Genomic DNA, 18,453 nt, shown 5'->3' on the forward strand with positions numbered 1-18,453 from the left:
TAATCTGTGCATAGTAAAATTTATAAAAATGCGTCTGCAATCTAATTGTCTCAGTATTTTATAATCGATAAAATTGGGCAACTTCTCCTAAGTCCCATGCATTTTTCTCTATCAATAAATAATGCATCAATTTTAGATTTCAAATCGCTTTCCAGATTAGATCTATTGCGCAAGAGTTGCTGATGTTGTGCCTCCAAGTGTTGTATCTTCACATTCATATTGTTTAGCATTTTATTAATATCTTCTACTTCTTTGATTATCCTAAACATGCAAATGTTATTTAGTGAATAGTAATATACAATAATAATATATATAATTCTAACAAACCTGAGATGGGCATCATCCTTGCACAATTCGGTCTCAGGACGATGCGTCCTGGCTTCCAGTCGTGTGTGCGCAACTTTCAATGCTAAACTTTTATCGGCAATGGTTTTTTGCATTAATGTTATGTTCTTCTCAACGTTACAGAGTTCTTTTTGAATCTAAAATATCCACAATTCCAAATTAATAAAATATTTATCTAAAAATCTTATAAAGATCTCGATCTTTCGATATTCTTTTTAAACCTTTTTTATAATGTTAATAAAAATTTGTGATATCATATTGTTGTATCTATATCTCCTGGTTATTACCTTATGTAAATGCGTTTGTAATTTTTCTTTTGCTTCTAACATTTCGTCGATTCGTCTGTTTAATGCCTTATTAGTTTTATTCCAAACTTCACATATCTCGTAATTTCCTATATTTATAGCATTGTCAACTTCGTTTCGCAATTGATGCGACTTTGTCCGTTCTGCTTGCGATCTCTTTATTGTATTATTTGCCGCTTCCGCCCAAGATTCAGGCTTAATGAGACTGTAAATTATGGGAAAAATGGGAAAAAAATGAAAATGATGTGGAATGATATATCTGATCTAATGAAATCAATTTATCTCTAAAAAATGTTCTGTTATATCATTTAAAAAATCTTTTTTCTTCTCAAATTAAGTGCTACAAGAGAGATATATTTATATAAATAGATAAATTTTATAATTACCTAGAATGATATTTTTCTATACCATCATAATATTGCAAACCTCGACTAAAATTGTTCATCTGGTGACATACAGTGTCAATTCCTAGCGCCGTTTCCTTGTTCTCTATATCAGTTTGCAATTGATGTTGCGCAGCTCTGTTATCTGTTAACTAGAAAATAACATAGAATAGAAGCTTTTCGATACAATATTAATCGTAAATGTATAATGTATACCTGATTGTTGCATTTATTTATGAGTTGGTTCAATTTTTTCTCACAATTTCTCACTATCTCAGTTTCCTCCAGTAGAAATTTTTCAACCTCATCGTGAACCAGATCAATGCCTATATTGATATTAATCGAGTCTTTTAAAAAAAGCACTTCTACAAGATTTCCTTCATTTCAGGATGTATTTTTGTATTTCTTTTTTTTTAATTGATTATTTTTCATTTCTCGACCTATTACATCTGAATTCTTTATAATTCAACCTTTTCTCAACTCCCGATGATAAAGACATTCTTGTGCAATATGTAACTGTCCCTCAAGATTTTGAATCACAGTTTGTAGACCGCGACGACACTCCTGCATTTTATCATTTTCTATGACTAATCTTTCCAATTCCGATGTCATCTCATTCCGCCAAAAAGAGATATCTGTAATGCTCTCCCCAAGTTTTCGACTACTTTCCATTTCTCCTTTCTGTACCTTCTCATCGACCTCTCTAAGATAATTACAATATATTACAATAAGATATATTACACTAAGATAATCTAAGATAATACAATAATATATATTTTTTGGAAAATATCACATAATTCATTAACGATTAATTTTAGATTACACTAAATAGATTTAAAAAAATAAATTTCAAATCAGCTTTAATGTAACGACATTAAATCAAGTTACTTTCTTCAAATTCCTTTTACACAAATTATATTTTAATTTTGAGCATCGAACAGAATATTAAATTATCAATAAAAAAGACTTTTTAGAATAAATTTTAATGCAACAACTTTGGAACAAAAGTGCCACTCGATATTAATCAATATTAAATGTAATATTAATATATCACTAAATAAATCTATAAATATTTTTTTATTAGATATATAAATTAAAGATTCCTAAATTAGGAACATTGAGTCGAGTTTCAAAAATGTTCTCCTACCGTAGTAAGCATGCGGCATTTTTGCGCACTTTTTCGGAATAGTTCCTATTCGCGCTTGCCTCATCGTAGAGTTTAACTTGATTCTTTATCCAATCACATGGGGTGTATCGCGTGTAAAGCGCGGTAGAGGCTGCATGCGAAGGGTTGCGATCAAAACCAGTTATCAAATTCGGAAACTTTAGTGGTTCCATCTCCAGTCCATACGACGTGCGGCAAGCATCTATCAACAGATTCGTTATGGGCTGCGCAGGCCTACAAGAAAGATAAAATAAAAAAATTGCCCCCCCTCCCTCTAAAGTAAGAGAAATATTTTTTTCCAGATTTATTGGCAAATGCAATACAATAACTTTTTTCTTTGAGGCAAATAAATAAATTAGCTTTTCGTGCCAGAAATAATATAAAAGTAATATATGGTAAACAAGATTTTTCCGAACTGAAGAAGGATTCAGCTTTAAATGTTGTAAATATACTAAGTTACTCACAACGGAGTTGGTTCTACGTATTCGTATCCTAAAGTAGGACGCCAAGGATACGGTGCCCTTGCGGTTTTGTAAAATTCTCCAACTCTCGTTGTATCTACAAGACCAGTGATCTGTCCCATACATGAAACACCAACTGTACTCCATGGTTGAAGTTGCTAGAAATAAAATAATAATGCAGCTATAAATGAACGCAATAAAAGTAATACAATAAACTTGAGCAATAATAAATGAAAATAAATATGATATAAAGCAAAAATTTCAACAGAACATTTGTTTTCTTGCATATAAGATTATCATTTCCTTTATGTCTTTCATCTTTTAACCCTACATGTAATAATCGACAAAATCTGTTTAATTGAGAGAGACATTTAAATTTTTGGATATCACATATAATAATAATAATAATAATTACGGAGTACATAACACTTTCGTTCCTTTTTGCGGTTTTAACGTTAGTCATGATCGCTTACAATAATTTCGTAATTCTTGTTACATTCAAAAAAGATCGAGACACAATTTCGGAATGCACAATACGACTGCCCTGAAGTAAATTGAATTTCACGACTTCAAAAACGCGCTCTACTCTGAAACAATCACTAAATATCAAACATGCAGGAATATTGAACGTTTAAGAAAAAATAAAAAAAATAATAAATATCCCGTTAATTTGCTTCTTCTCACAAAATAGCGAGTCGATTTACATAGTCGAAAAGCAAATACGTATGATTTTTATCGTCCGATAATGTGCGGTTACACGAAAGGAAAAATTTCTCGCTTTTCTTTTTAAATTGTATAATATTTTGATATATTGCGACATATCACCGCATGGCAATATCATTACGAGAATTCAATATGCTTTGCTAGATATACGATCATTCATTATTGATTGATGAAGTAATCGATGAGGCTTCACATCCTGCTATGTCTCTCGTTAGCAAATTAGCCGGAAGCCAACGAGTGTCACGGTCGCATAAACTAATTTCATTTAGCAATGACGCAAGTAATATGGTTTGCTTTTTTAGACGTCATCGTCACAATGATAACATTCGTGTACAAAAATTAATTTAAATGAAAATGAACAACTTATATTTATAAAAAATATAAGTTATCACATCAAGATTTATATTATCGTTTTTTTCCTTCCTTCTTCTACTGTAAAGTTAATTGTTCTTCTATTGTAAAGTTAATTAAAATGTTCATTATACAATTTGAAACGCTTTCCTCTTCATTTGCACAAGTGTAGTAAATGAAAATAAATTGTCTTTGTCTCGATTTCTCATACGCAGTTAAGAAATTTATGAGATGATAATTAAACGCAATTAATTTTATTTTGGTCATCTAATTTTTTTTTTATAATTTTAATCAAGAGATATAAATAGCTATTTCATTATATCATATGCTCTAATTGCACGAAGTTCAAACATTTTGCAATGATGGCAATGAAGAAATAAATAGCGAATTTTGTAACAATTAATTTTTAATCTATATCGAGTAAAATATTTTTTATTCCCTTTGATAATACTTTGAAATACTTATTTTTTTTCTTCAAATAACATAAATTTTTTTTTTCAAATTTCTATATATTATTAATATTTAATCTTCAAATTCAATTTTTTATTGAAACAAAATATTATATAAGAAGATGTTATTCTAATATATTTTATATCTTTGTTTCGTGTAAGAGTATTACTTTCTCAATTACACGAAACATTTACGTAAGATCGAACAAAAATGAAATATATATTAAGATTTCATAATTCCATTTTAATACGACTAATGTAGCAAACAGATCACTCAACATTCACTTTTATCCAGTTGTGCATAATACAATCTGCAATTTCATCATCAACATTCACCTTTGTTTGTTTGTTAAACATGTAACTAACGGTATATGCGTGTATAAAAAAAAGAACAATCAATTGGCCTCGGAATAATAAGGTCATGATCATCCAGAAAGCTACAATTGTATATTTGGAGTATACATTACATTTCTAAATTTATCTCTGTTTAGCGTATCACTCGTGGAATATCTCAATCGACCTCAACTTCTGAACTACTGAAATAATACGAGCGAGAAATAAAACGATCTCCGAAGAGAGTCGCCAAGTGAAACGCTTCACGCCGGCGCAGAGCCTTTCATTATCCTTCTGGGATTGAATCTTCTGAGTGATGTTGCAATGTGCGCGGGCGTTTGAAGCAAGGAGTCCAATAATGTATAAAAACTGCAACTGCATCTTAGATCTCTCGTGAACGGCATCTTAAGCACATCGGTATTGTGTGCCATTGTCCTTAGCGGAAAATAAATCGGTCTATACGTCTATACGTAAGAAAGTGTCACCATGTGAGTCCTTCTATCCTTTTTTTTGGTCTTTTATTTTTGCCTTTTATTTTCCGGATGGTGGAGATAGTGAATTATTTATTCCAGTCCACTACGAACTGTCAAGCTCAAAATAATTTCGACAAACGAGCAGTCTGTTTCATATGTAAATAAATGCAAGTGCTTAAAGCGAATGCAATTGTTAATCTTATTAGCACTCAGTTTTCATTACGTACAAAGTTTTGAGTTGATTAACAGCCTTTCGAAAAATTTTTTTTTTTAACAACTTTCTTTAATAACTAAATGTATCATCTTCATCGTCAAAAATTTGGGCACAGTTACTATTAGTATTATTATTATTATAATACAGTTACTATTATACGCAAATTTTTGTTATGTTATGTTTCAAATTTCGTTCATAAAATGTTTTTAGTTTTAAATACATTTTACATATGCACGATATCTTATGCATATTCATGACAATACAATCATAATATCAGGATGTATAAATATTCAAATATATTGTATTACGTTGTAATATAATTATTTAACATAAATTCAGTTTAGTGAAAGAGAGAGATAAATATTTAAAATATTGATGATTTCCATTATAACTTTAATTTATTATAATTTTTCGAAAGCCAGAATTTGTATTGTGTAACATATTTTTATATAAAAATGTAATAATTTTCAAAAAGGTGAAAGTAATAATGAGTAAATACTCGACAATAATTTTTATTGTTTATAATAATCTAATGCATATATATTTTTTGTTCAAGGATCTGTAAGATGTCAGTGAGTTTGCTTGCTATAGCATTTCTTTTCTTAATTTTCGTTTCGGATAGTAAGGCTCAATTAAATTTTTCTACCGGATGGTCCCAAGGAAAAAGAGGTCAAGATGTGCGGATTAAATCGAATAGTATAGATTGTTCGTCGCAAAGTGCGCTGGAACAATTGTTAAAATTATACTCGTTTATTCAGGTAAGGGCTACAAAGATGCGGAGTCAGTTTAATTAAAATTTGATGAATTATAAAAAATTATATTACTGTAAAATTGTAACATTTAAAATTTATTTATTGCAAATATTATATGCCAAATTTATTGCTAGATTCGTGAGATCAACACATAATAGTTATTTATTGACTTGTCACTTATAGATCGAAGCTCAGAAGATTTTGGATTGCCAAGTTTTGAATAAATAAACCTCAAGGAAGGTGTCATTGATTATACCAACCAGACTTGTGCCAGACTATTATTATAATCTGATAATTAAGATAATGTTATTTGAACAATATAATCTCCATATGTCTTAATACAATTCTCTTCCTAATGCTCGAAAGATACATTGCTAACTTCTTCTATCTCATACACAACGTTATTTAAAATTTCTCTGTGACAACGTCATAAGTATCTGAAACTTATTACTTTTATCTGCCTGTTTTGTACATAAAATGTATTGTATGTATGTATTGTAGCATGAACTAATATTGAAACAAGTGGCAATTGATTACTGAAACTGGTCTTCTTGCGGCCCCCACACGGCACACCCCCTACTGTAGATTAGCTGTAAATGTTGCATACAAATATATTAAAAAATAAACTGGCATCATTAATTGTAAAAGTGGATTAATAATAAACTGATATTAAAATGTAATAACTTTTGTAAAGCCTCCTGCCTATTCCTCGTTAAAAATTCCTCGCAAGAATTATGCAATTATGTATTGTATTAATTCGATACATTTGTCACGTCTCAATTACATATATTCAGGCCATCCCGAGTCATTTGAGAATATCAATTAAAATTATCTGTTAAGATGTAAACGACCAACCGCACGTGCTACATAAATTTTAATTGCACATTGAATTGAATACATACAGATTTTCCTTTTGAACTTATTCAAATGGAAATCGATCAATGTGTTGTCGAGTTATCAACGTTACGCGCGTGGCTCGTATCAACAATTGCTTATATATTTAAACTCGCAATACGTAATACCAGTAAGTTTGTGAGATTTTGAAACATATTGACTATTTGAATTATCTGGCTGTCACGCGGTCAAATCAAATTCGTGACAACGAAGTAAGTAGATTCTTTACATCTTTAGCCATTCGTTCTTATTACGCATAATTTTTTGACGATGGTCAATAAAAATTGTTCTTGTAATTCGATAAGGGTTACATTTTTATACCATTTAAATTTGTGAAACAAAAATTTTGTATGACCAATTTTTAAAAAGATATTATCTATCAGTAAAAGAATAAACTATTTCTTCGAGTAATAAAATTATGAATTTCCTTTATACTTACTCTTTATGAATTTTCTTTTTACTTACAGATGAACTAAATTCTCACAATGCAGGAGATTATTTATCTTGTAGTCGTATTTTTAGCTTTTTCTCACAGTCAGTTAGAGGATTATAAGGATCTAAATTATCAACAGAATGGTAAGAATTTAACATACTTTCGATAAATGTTAAAGATAGAGATAGATAATTCTACATATTTAATCAATTTAATTGACACACGTATTGGTAAGTGTAATGAAAATAGACGAAGTTCTTTTCTTTGTATATATTCTTTTTTTTATATATATATATATCTAATTGTATGTATTTAATTTTCATTTTGTAGAAATAAAAAATCAAAACAATTTCTCATTACCATGGAATGCAAATTCTAACCAAATACAGTACTCTCATAATTCCCAATGTAAATCTTATCGATTCAAATGTGTGGATTCCGGTCTCCACGCCGATGCACACAATTGCAAAAAGTATTACGAATGTATAAGAATTGGAAACAATCACGGATTTAAATTTCGTCAGTTAGTTCGTAAATGCGACCATGGCAAGGTTTTCTCGTACGCACAAGGTGGTACCTGCACACAACCTAAGAAAAGTGGAAGATTGGAGTGTACTAGTTATAAACAAATGAAGAAGCACAATTATTCAGGTAATTAATTTAATTTAAGAATTTAATAAATAAAGTAGGCATAATAGAAACTTATAAAAACATTCTGATTGGAAATATTAAACTTTAAATTCGAAAAAAAATCGAAGAATACCAGACTCAAAATAGAACTGAATATAATGCATTGGAGGAACATTTGCAGAATGTATTGCTATATATAATTTTCCAGAATTAAAAAAGTTACGTAAACAAGGAAAAAAGATATGTCGACGAGAAGGATTTGTGTCACATCCTACGGATAAAAAGAAATATTATAGTTGTCTTCGTCTCCATTCCGGAAAATTGATAGCATATGAGTTTTCATGCAGCAATGAAACGATATGGGATCGAGTAAAACAAATGTGTTCACATCCCCGGAACATAATCGACCCTGATAATTCTGAGATAAGCGAAGAAGGTAACGAACACAGTAGATGCACAGAAATACAACTGATAATAGATTTTAATAATAATAGTTGTAAAAAAAACAAATTTTAGACAAATACAAGTTTTAGATTCCTTACAAAAAGTACACGGATCAATTCTATTTTCTCATATATTCATTTATATTTTCTTAATAAATTAAAAATAAAAAGTTCAGCTTTATTGGTTTTTAAATTTATCACAAAATATTTATGTTTATATTATTTAGATATCTAAATATAACAAAAACATGCCAAAAACATAATATTCCATAAATGCCTATTTATCTAATTATATTTAAAAATTAAATCTTCCGATATATAACGTTTCATTCAAATATATACACTATGAATACATATAGCCTATTAATTCTCACTCTTTCTCATAATTCCTAAACTAAAATTATGATATTTAACGTTTTGATTTATAAAATAAAATGCTATTTAAAATACTAATGCATATGCGAAGAAATTTATTAATAATTTACAATGTTATAATCATAATAACGATAATAACATTATAATATGATAATGAAGAATTAAATAAATAAGTTGACAACAAAAAAAGGTAAACATATAAAAATAAAAAAACAATACAACTATAAATATAATTACAGCAAGTTACAACATATTATAAACAGTCTTATATAAATTTAAATTAATAAATTACAGACTCTACATCATCTAATGAAGAAAATCATACAAAAACACCGAAAAAGAAGAAAAATTCAAACGAAATAGAAACGACAACACAAAAAGGAAAAGAAGATAAACATTCAAGTCATGAAAAAAATAAAAAAAAAGAAAGTAAAGAAAGTAAGGAGAGAAAACACAATCACAAAAATAAAGAAAAAAAAGATTCACACGAAAAAAATCAAAAGAATAAAAATAAAAACAAACACAATAAAAACAAGAAGGATAGTAATGAATCAAATACTAACAGCAGCGAAAAACATCATACAAAAAAAGAGAAAAATTCGAAAGAAATAGAAACAACGACAAAAAAGACATCGACCCCGAATACATCAGAAGAAAATAGTTCATCAAATGAAAATAGCCAAAGCAACGAAAGTAGGACAGAAAAAGTGACGACGCCGCAAGTTCCTACTGAGGGACAATCCAGTAGTAAAGAAGACAACAAGGAAAGCAGCGAGGGAATAGGGACGACGCCACAAGTATCAACCGAGGGACAATCTGGGAGCAAAGAGGATAGCAAGAGTAAAGAAAGCAGTGAGGAAGTAGGGACGACGCCACAAGTACCAACCGAGGGGCAATCCGGTAGCAAAGAGGACAGCAAGAGCAAAGAAAGCAGCGAGGAAGTAGAGACAACGCCGCAAGTTCCTACTGAGGGACAATCTGGAAGCAAAGAGGACAGCAAGAGCAAAGAAAGTAATGAGGAAGTAGGGACGACGCCGCAAATTCCTACTGAGGGACAATCTGGTAGTAAGGAAGACAGCAAAGAAAGCAGCGAGGAAATAGGGACGACGCCGCAAGTTCCAACTGAGGGACAATCTGGTAGCAAAGAGAACAGCAAGAATAAAGAAAGTAGTGAGGAAGTATGGACGACGCCGCAAGTACCAACCGAGGGACAATCTGGGAGCAAAGAGGATAGCAAGAGTAAAGAAAGTAGCGAGGAAGTAGGAACAACGCCTCAAGTTTCAACTGAGGGGCAATCCGGTAGCAAGGAGGACAGCAAGAGCAAAGAAAGTAATGAGGAAGTAGGGACGACGCCGCAAATTCCTACTGAGGGACAATCTGGTAGTAAGGAAGACAGCAAAGAAAGCAGCGAGGAAATAGGGACGACGCCGCAAGTACCAACCGAGAGGCAATCTGGAAGCAAAGAGAATAGCAAGAGTAAAGAAAGTAGTGAGGAAGTATGGACGACGCCGCAAGTACCAACCGAGGGACAATCTGAGAGCAAAGAGGATAGCAAGAGTAAAGAAAGTAGCGAGGAAGTAGGAACAACGCCGCAAGTTCCAACTGAAGGGCAATCCGGTAGCAAGGAGGACAGCAAGAGCAAAGAAAGCAGCGAGGAAGTAGGGACGACGCCGCAAGTTCCAACTGAAGAGCAATCCGGTAGCAAAGAGAACAGCAAGAGCAAAGAAAGCAGCGAGGAAGTAGGGACGACGCCGCAAGTTCCTACCGAGGGACAATCCGGTAGTAAAGAGGACAGCAAGAGCAAAGAAAGCAGCGAAGAAGTAGGGACAACGCCGCAAGTTCCAACTGAGGGACAATCTGGTAGCAAAGAGAACAGCAATAGTAAAGAAAGCAATGAGGAAAGTGTAACGACTCCAGAAATTACCACCGAAGAGCCACATTGGAGCAAGGAAAGTAGTCAAAGTAGTGAGAGCAGCGAAAGCAGCAGCAGCAGTGACAGTAGTGAGAGCAGCAGTAACATCAAGAACAGTGAGAGTAGCGAGAGCAGTGATAGCAGCAGGAGCAGTGAGGGAAGCACGAGCAACGAAAGCAGCAAGATCAGTGAGAGTAGCCAGAACAGCAGAAGCAGTGAGAGAAGCAAAAGCAGCGAAAGCAGCAAGAGCAGTGAGAGTAGCGAGAGCAACGATAGCACCAAGAGCAGTGAGAGCAGCGAGAGCAGTGATAACAGCAGAAGCAGTGAGGGAAGTAAGAGCAGCGAAAGCAACAAGAGCAGTGAGAGTAGCGAGAGCAGCGATAGCACCAAGAGCAGTGAGAGAAGCAAGAGCAGCGAAAGCAATAAAAGTAGTGAAAGTAACGAGAGCAGCGACAGCATCAAGAGCAGTCAGAGTAGCGAGAGCAGCGATAGCACTAAGAGCGGTGAGAGTGGCGAGAGCAGCGATAACAACAGAAGCAATGAGAGAAGCAAGAGCAGCGAAAGCAATAAAAGCAGTGAGAGTAGCGAGAGCAGCGATAGCAGCAAGAGCAGTGAGAGAAGCAAGAGCAGCGAAAGCAGTAAAAGTAGTGAGAGTAGCGAGAGCAGCGATAGCAGCAGAAGCAGTGAGGAAAGCAAGAACAGCGAAAGCAGCAAGAGCAGTGACAGTAGCGAGAGCAACGGTAGCATCAAGAGCAATGAGAGTAGCGAGAGCAGTGGTAGCACCAAGAGCAGTCAGAGTAGCGAGAACAGCGAAAGCAATAAAAGCAGTGAGAGTAGCGAGAGCAGCGATAGCAGCAAGAGCAGTGAGAGAAGCAAGAGCAGCGAAAGCAGTAAAAGTAGTGAGAGTAGCGAGAGCAGCGATAGCAGCAGAAGCAGTGAGGGAAAGAAGAGTAGCGAAAGCAGCAAGAGCAGTGAGAGTAGCGAGAGCAGTGACAACAGCAACAGCAATGAGAGAAGCAAGAGCAGCGAAAGCAATAAAAGCAGTGCGAGTAGCGAGAGCAGCGATAGCAGCAAGAGCAGCGAGAGAAGCAAGAGCAGCGAAAGTAATAAAAGCATTGAGAGTAGCGAGAGCAACGGTAGCACCAAGAGCAGTGAGAGTAGCGAGAGCAGCGATAGCAGCAGAAGCAGTGAGGAAAGCAAAAACAGCGAAAGCAACAAGAGCAGTGAGAGTAGCGAGAGCAGTGACAATAGCAACAGCAATGAGAGAAGCAAGAGTAGCGAAAGCAATAAAAGCAGTGCGAGTAGCGAGAGCAGCGATAGCAGCAAGAGCAGCGAGAGAAGCAAGAGCAGCGAAAGTAATAAAAGCATTGAGAGTAGCGAGAGCAACGGTAGCACCAAGAGCAGTGAGAGTAGCGAGAGCAGCGATAGCAGCAGAAGCAGTGAGGAAAGCAAAAACAGCGAAAGCAACAAGAGCAGTGAGAGTAGCGAGAGCAGTGACAATAGCAACAGCAATGAGAGAAGCAAGAGTAGCGAAAGCAATAAAAGCAGTGCGAGTAGCGAGAGCAGCGATAGCAGCAAGAGCAGCGAGAGAAGCAAGAGCAGCGAAAGTAATAAAAGCATTGAGAGTAGCGAGAGCAACGGTAGCACCAAGAGCAGTGAGAGCAGCGAGAGCAGCGATAGCAGCAGAAGCAGTGAGGGAAAGAAGAGCAGCGAAAGCAGCAAGAGCAGTGACAGTAGCGAGAACAGCGGTAGCATCAAGAGTAGTGAGAGTAGCGAGAGCAGCGACAACAGCAACAGCAATGAGAGAAGCAAGAGCAGCGAAAGCAATAAAAGCAGTGCGAGTAGCGAGAGCAGCGATAGCAGCAAGAGCAGTGAGAGAAGCAAGAGCAGCGAAAGTAGTAAAAGCATTGAGAGTAGCGAGAGCAACGGTAGCACCAAGAGCAGTGAGAGTAGCGAGAGCAGCGATAGCAGCGGAAGCAGTGAGGAAAGCAAAAACAGCGAAAGCAGCAAGAGCAGTGACAGTAGCGAGAGCAGAGATAGCAGCAGAAGCAGTGAGGGAAAGAAGAGCAGCGAAAGCAGCAAGAGCAGTGACAGTAGCGAGAGCAGCGGTAGCATCAAGAGTAGTGAGAGTAGCGAGAGCAGCGACAACAGCAACAGCAATGAGAGAAGCAAGAGCAGCGAAAGCAGTAAAAGTAGTGAGAGTAGCGAGAGCAGCGATAGCAGCAGAAGCAGTGAGGGAAAGAAGAGCAGCGAAAGCAGCAAGAGCAGTGACAGTAGCGAGAGCAGCGGTAGCACCAAGAGCAGTGAGAGTAGCGAGAGCAGCGATAGCAGCAGAAGCAGTGAGGAAAACAAAAACAGCGAAAGCAGCAAGAGCAGTGACAGTAGCGAGAGCAGCGATAGCAGCAAGAGCAGTGAGAGAAGCAAGAGCAGCGAAAGCAGTAAAAGTAGTGAGAGTAGCGAGAGCAGCGATAGCAGCAGAAGCAGTGAGGGAAAGAAGAGCAGCGAAAGCAGCAAGAGCAGTGACAGTAGCGAGAGCAGCGGTAGCATCAAGAGTAGTGAGAGTAGCGAGAGCAGCGACAACAGCAACAGCAATGAGAGAAGCAAGAGCAGCGAAAGCAGTAAAAGTAGTGAGAGTAGCGAGAGCAGCGATAGCAGCAGAAGCAGTGAGGGAAAGAAGAGCAGCGAAAGCAGCAAGAGCAGTGACAGTAGCGAGAGCAGCGGTAGCACCAAGAGCAGTGAGAGTAGCGAGAGCAGCGATAGCAGCAGAAGCAGTGAGGAAAACAAAAACAGCGAAAGCAGCAAGAGCAGTGACAGTAGCGAGAGCAGCGATAGCAGCAAGAGCAGTGAGAGAAGCAAGAGCAGCGAAAGCAGTAAAAGTAGTGAGAGTAGCGAGAGCAGCGATAGCAGCAGAAGCAGTGAGGGAAAGAAGAGCAGCGAAAGCAGCAAGAGCAGTGACAGTAGCGAGAGCAGCGGTAGCATCAAGAGTAGTGAGAGTAGCGAGAGCAGCGACAACAGCAACAGCAATGAGAGAAGCAAGAGCAGCGAAAGCAGTAAAAGTAGTGAGAGTAGCGAGAGCAGCGATAGCAGCAGAAGCAGTGAGGGAAAGAAGAGCAGCGAAAGCAGCAAGAGCAGTGACAGTAGCGAGAGCAGCGGTAGCACCAAGAGCAGTGAGAGTAGCGAGAGCAGCGATAGCAGCAGAAGCAGTGAGGAAAACAAAAACAGCGAAAGCAGCAAGAGCAGTGACAGTAGCGAGAGCAGCGATAGCAGCAAGAGCAGTGAGAGAAGCAAGAGCAGCGAAAGCAGTAAAAGTAGTGAGAGTAGCGAGAGCAGCGATAGCAGCAGAAGCAGTGAGGGAAAGAAGAGCAGCGAAAGCAGCAAGAGCAGTGACAGTAGCGAGAGCAGCGGTAGCATCAAGAGTAGTGAGAGTAGCGAGAGCAGCGACAACAGCAACAGCAATGAGAGAAGCAAGAGCAGCGAAAGCAGTAAAAGTAGTGAGAGTAGCGAGAGCAGCGATAGCAGCAGAAGCAGTGAGGGAAAGAAGAGCAGCGAAAGCAGCAAGAGCAGTGACAGTAGCGAGAGCAGCGGTAGCACCAAGAGCAGTGAGAGTAGCGAGAGCAGCGATAGCAGCAGAAGCAGTGAGGAAAACAAAAACAGCGAAAGCAGCAAGAGCAGTGACAGTAGCGAGAGCAGCGATAGCAGCAAGAGCAGTGAGAGAAGCAAGAGCAGCGAAAGCAGTAAAAGTAGTGAGAGTAGCGAGAGCAGCGATAGCAGCAGAAGCAGTGAGGGAAAGAAGAGCAGCGAAAGCAGCAAGAGCAGTGACAGTAGCGAGAGCAGCGGTAGCATCAAGAGTAGTGAGAGTAGCGAGAGCAGCGATAGCAGCAGAAGCAGTGAGGAAAACAAAAACAGCGAAAGCAGCAAGAGCAGTGACAGTAGCGAGAGCAGCGATAGCAGCAAGAGCAGTGAGAGAAGCAAGAGCAGCGAAAGCAGTAAAAGTAGTGAGAGTAGCGAGAGCAGCGATAGCAGCAGAAGCAGTGAGGGAAAGAAGAGCAGCGAAAGCAGCAAGAGCAGTGACAGTAGCGAGAGCAGCGGTAGCACCAAGAGCAGTGAGAGTAGCGAGAGCAGCGATAGCAGCAGAAGCAGTGAGGAAAACAAAAACAGCGAAAGCAGCAAGAGCAGTGACAGTAGCGAGAGCAGCGGTAGCATCAAGAGTAGTGAGAGTAGCGAGAGCAGCGACAACAGCAACAGCAATGAGAGAAGCAAGAGCAGCGAAAGCAATAAAAGCAGTGCGAGTAGCGAGAGCAGCGACAACAGCAAGAGCAGTGAGAGAAGCAAGAGCAGCGAAAGCAGTAAAAGCAGTGAGAGTAGCGAGAGCAACGATAGCACCAAGAGCAGTGAGAGCAGCGAGAGCAGCGATAACAGCAGAAGCAGTGAGGGAAGTAAGAGCAGCGAAAGCAACAAGAGCAGTGAGAGTAGCGAGAGCAGCGATAGCAGCAAGAGCAGTGAGAGAAGCAAGAGCAGCGAAAGCAGTAAAAGCAGTGAGAGTAGCGAGAGCAACGATAGCACCAAGAGCAGTGAGAGCAGCGAGAGCAGCGATAACAGCAGAAGCAGTCAGAGTAGCGAGAGCAGCGATAGCAGCAGAAGCAGTGACAGTAGCGAGAACAGCAGTAACATCAAGAGCAGTGAAAGTAGCGAGAGCAGTGGAAGCACTAGCGAAAGCAGCGATAATAACAAGAGTAGTAATAGTGGCAAACATAATAAGAGTAAAGAAAGCAATGAAAACAATGGAAGCAGCGAGGAAGTCATAACTACTCCACGTGTTTCTACAGAAGATTCTGAAAGTAATGAAAGTAATCAAACCGATGGTAGTAATGAACAGACGCCAACAACTCCATTAACTTCAACTGAAGGATCATCCGAAATTGAAAGTGGTTCTAAGTGTACTTCTGCCGGTTTCTTCCCCGATTTGGATGATTGTTCAAGATATTATAGATGCGTCGAAGTTGGTCTCAATATATTTGATAAATTTGATTTTGTTTGTCCTCAAGGGACAGTATGGGATCAAGAGAAAACGACTTGTAATTTTGAATGGGCTGTACAACGATTATGGTGTAAAAGCAAGAAAGAAAATATTTCGAAGGAAAATGGGGGAGCTGATCGTGAAAAGCAAAATACCACTGATATTCCAACTTCTACAGAATTACCGATGATTTCTACTACTCCTACCCAACTTCATTGTCCTATTGGTAATTTGACTGGTGATCAAATACTACTCGTTTGTCCTACTGGTTTCCGACGACATCCGAAATATTGCAATCTTTTCTATCAATGTACAACAGTAGATAAAATTGGAGCTAAAATTGTTGTATTTACTTGTCCAAAAGGCAGAATTTTTAATGATAAAAGGATACAATGTGTAAAAAGAAATAGTATTCACGAAAACTTTTCTGGATATTCTGATTGTAAAAGTTTTGATTCTTCGGCAACAGATATATCTAAGTCGCTCGTAAGTATAATCCAGTATTATCTTTTATAACTGCATGCATATTATTTATAAATTTGTTTAATTTTTATTTTTTTAGCTGGAAGCTTCCACGAGAAAGTTATGTCCAAGAAAAGGTGTGTTTCCTTATAGCAAGGGTTGTTCGAACGCGTACTATAAATGCATCCGTAATGTGCATGGTGCACTCCAAGGATATATCTTTAAATGTTTTGATGGACAAATATTTTCAAGCGCTTCAAGACGTTGCGAACGAACTAAATATAACTCTATATGCACAGTGCGGACATCAATGCAATAATAAAATCAATGTGAACGCACCATCTGATGGAGTACACATTACTTATAGAGAAATGTTTTACGTTGGTCTTATACCATCTCCAATATATCTCTAAGAAGATATAAATCATTAATGTAAAATATGATTTGAATTCTACATATACTTTTATCAACAATATGTTTGTTAATAAAATAATTCTTGTGCAAAAGAAATATCTTAATAATTTAAAAGCATAAACCATTGTTACATTTATTTATGTGATTCGATAAAGAAATCTTTCCTAAAAGTCCTTTTAAAAAAAATTTCTTTTAAATCGAGATAAATTGATTTTGTATAGTTATCCGAGCTTTTCATCATGAACAGATTTTTATTTTAAGATGCAGCCACTCTTTTAATATATTATGCGTATTTTTTCAGTAGTTATGAAAAATAGTATAAGATTGCGGGGACGTTGAATATTTCTGCACAAACAAGGACTGTTGCAAAACCATTATAAATTTATAATTTATATACCATGCGTGTATTTCGTATTTGTATTTTTTGAATTTATAAAAAAACATTTCTATACGTTTGTAATTGATATCAATAATTATCTTTGATATAATTGGTAAAAATTATATAGGAAACTGTAATTTTCAATGATAAAGCAAAGACTTGATAAGTTAGAATCCTGATGTAGTCATCTTTGGTATAACTAAACCTGTCGATAATGTCAACACTCATCATAATTGTATCAAGGTTTATTATTTCTCTTTTCATGATTACTAAAAAAATTACTGCTAGAATGATCATTTTTAGTAATATATTACCAATAAAATAAGAATGACGTTTCAGATACGGTCAAATTAATTCAATTAACAAAATCATGAAAAATAAGTATTGTAGCTTAACGGCTAAAATTTTTTATTAATAAATGTATTAATCAAAAATTGATAAAATGATAGGTACCTATCATACACATATTACATACGCTTTTTTACGTTTAAAATAATACAGATAATTCATTTTTAATATTTAGTCACTTCATAAATTTTATACAGAAGATAAAACAAAATTTTTTTGTATTTATAATTAACAACATTGAATGTTACCTTCACACATCATCAGTAATAAACAAACTGAATTTTTTCAAAGTAAAATATATTTATTAAAAATTTATTAAAAAGTTCTCTTTCAAAAAGTTATGTAATTTATTACATAAACTTATCGCATTAGATATTACGTTAATTATTATGTGAATTTTTTTGTATTTTAATAGGTGTTCGCGCATCGATAGCGCAAAAGAAAAAGAAAAATTGACTGACACACGCTACGGACAATGAGCGTTCATCCATCCACTCGATGTATCCAAAGCGGCGTGAAAACTCACTCTCTACGAAACGAGCACAGCGCGCATGAAATTGTTATACCAAGACAAAATCGTCAAATAATTTATATCAGTGTCGGTACAAAGTGGAACAACCGATTATTTTACGTAAAAAAAGAAGATATATATCGATACGACGTTGCTTTCAATATTAATCTTATGTTACTGTCCAACGATAGTTCCCAATACTAATCTAAGATCTTCAATTTAATTACGTGAAATCGCTGAGCGTGTGTGACTGGTGACCGAAAGAAGGATGAATCTTTATAAGGAATACCGTACATTAACAAAAAAATGTTGATGATTGAAGTAATATCGATATGTATAAAACAGGCGTTCGCGGCACGCCGAAGCGGCTCCACCGGTTCCAAGGAGCGGTTGTGTCGCGTCGCGGCGCAGCGCGGCGCGGAAAAGCTCACGGCGAATTTAGTGTTGCGGCGGGGGAGCACGAGGCGGTCACGGGCCACACAGAAGGGAACGGCTGACTCCAATCAATACGCTCGTCGCGCGAACGTGACGGACGGAAGCAAGAGCGCGGCGGCGGAGGCCCGCGCGGAGCGCGCCGGCCGCTCGACTCCGCGCAGCCGAGCCGAGCTTTCAGTCGGACGCACGCTCGCGTCGGCAGCTCATGCGTCGGTACCGCGAGGCACACGTCCTCCACCCGCACGT

At 36.9% G+C, this 18,453-nt stretch overlaps 3 protein-coding genes across 5 annotated transcripts; 2 read left to right on the forward strand and 1 right to left on the reverse strand.

The window, feature by feature from the left end:
* Nucleotides 1-44: 44 nt before the first annotated feature.
* On the reverse strand, nt 45-18,206 carry LOC105430025 (tektin-3). Of its 3 annotated transcripts, none has more exons than XM_089085206.1 (9): nt 18,000-18,206; nt 2,663-2,817; nt 2,181-2,432; nt 1,504-1,736; nt 1,250-1,359; nt 1,037-1,185; nt 633-855; nt 328-482; nt 45-261 (listed from the first exon to the last, which is right to left on the reverse strand). In XM_089085206.1, the coding sequence occupies exons 1-9, from the start codon at nt 18,066-18,068 to the stop codon at nt 51-53; spliced, it is 1,557 nt and encodes a 518-aa protein (XP_088941332.1). In that variant the 5' UTR covers nt 18,069-18,206; the 3' UTR covers nt 45-50. The 3 variants fall into 3 exon arrangements, with proteins under 3 accessions (XP_088941332.1, XP_088941333.1, XP_088941334.1); XM_089085207.1 differs by lacking the exon at nt 18,000-18,206 and adding an exon at nt 4,650-4,749; XM_089085208.1 differs by lacking the exon at nt 18,000-18,206 and having other exon boundaries at nt 2,181-2,400; nt 2,663-4,749.
* On the forward strand, nt 4,866-6,637 carry LOC105430023 (hypertrehalosaemic prohormone). The gene is made up of 3 exons (XM_011643332.2): nt 4,866-5,003; nt 5,759-5,960; nt 6,138-6,637. Coding segments are annotated over exons 1-3 (249 nt in total). The 5' UTR covers nt 4,866-5,001; the 3' UTR covers nt 6,183-6,637.
* Nucleotides 7,069-16,878, forward strand: LOC105430131 (uncharacterized). The gene is given in 6 exon segments (XM_089085185.1): nt 7,069-7,424; nt 7,612-7,932; nt 8,120-8,347; nt 9,024-16,144; nt 16,221-16,414; nt 16,416-16,878. Coding segments are annotated over 6 exon segments (8,073 nt in total). The 5' UTR covers nt 7,069-7,333; the 3' UTR covers nt 16,534-16,878.
* Nucleotides 18,207-18,453: the final 247 nt, after the last annotated feature.

This window comes from Pogonomyrmex barbatus, unplaced genomic scaffold (assembly GCF_055798465.1).
Source record: "Pogonomyrmex barbatus isolate J1 unplaced genomic scaffold, ASM5579846v1 scaffold1, whole genome shotgun sequence".
NCBI lineage: Eukaryota > Metazoa > Arthropoda > Insecta > Hymenoptera > Formicidae > Pogonomyrmex > Pogonomyrmex barbatus.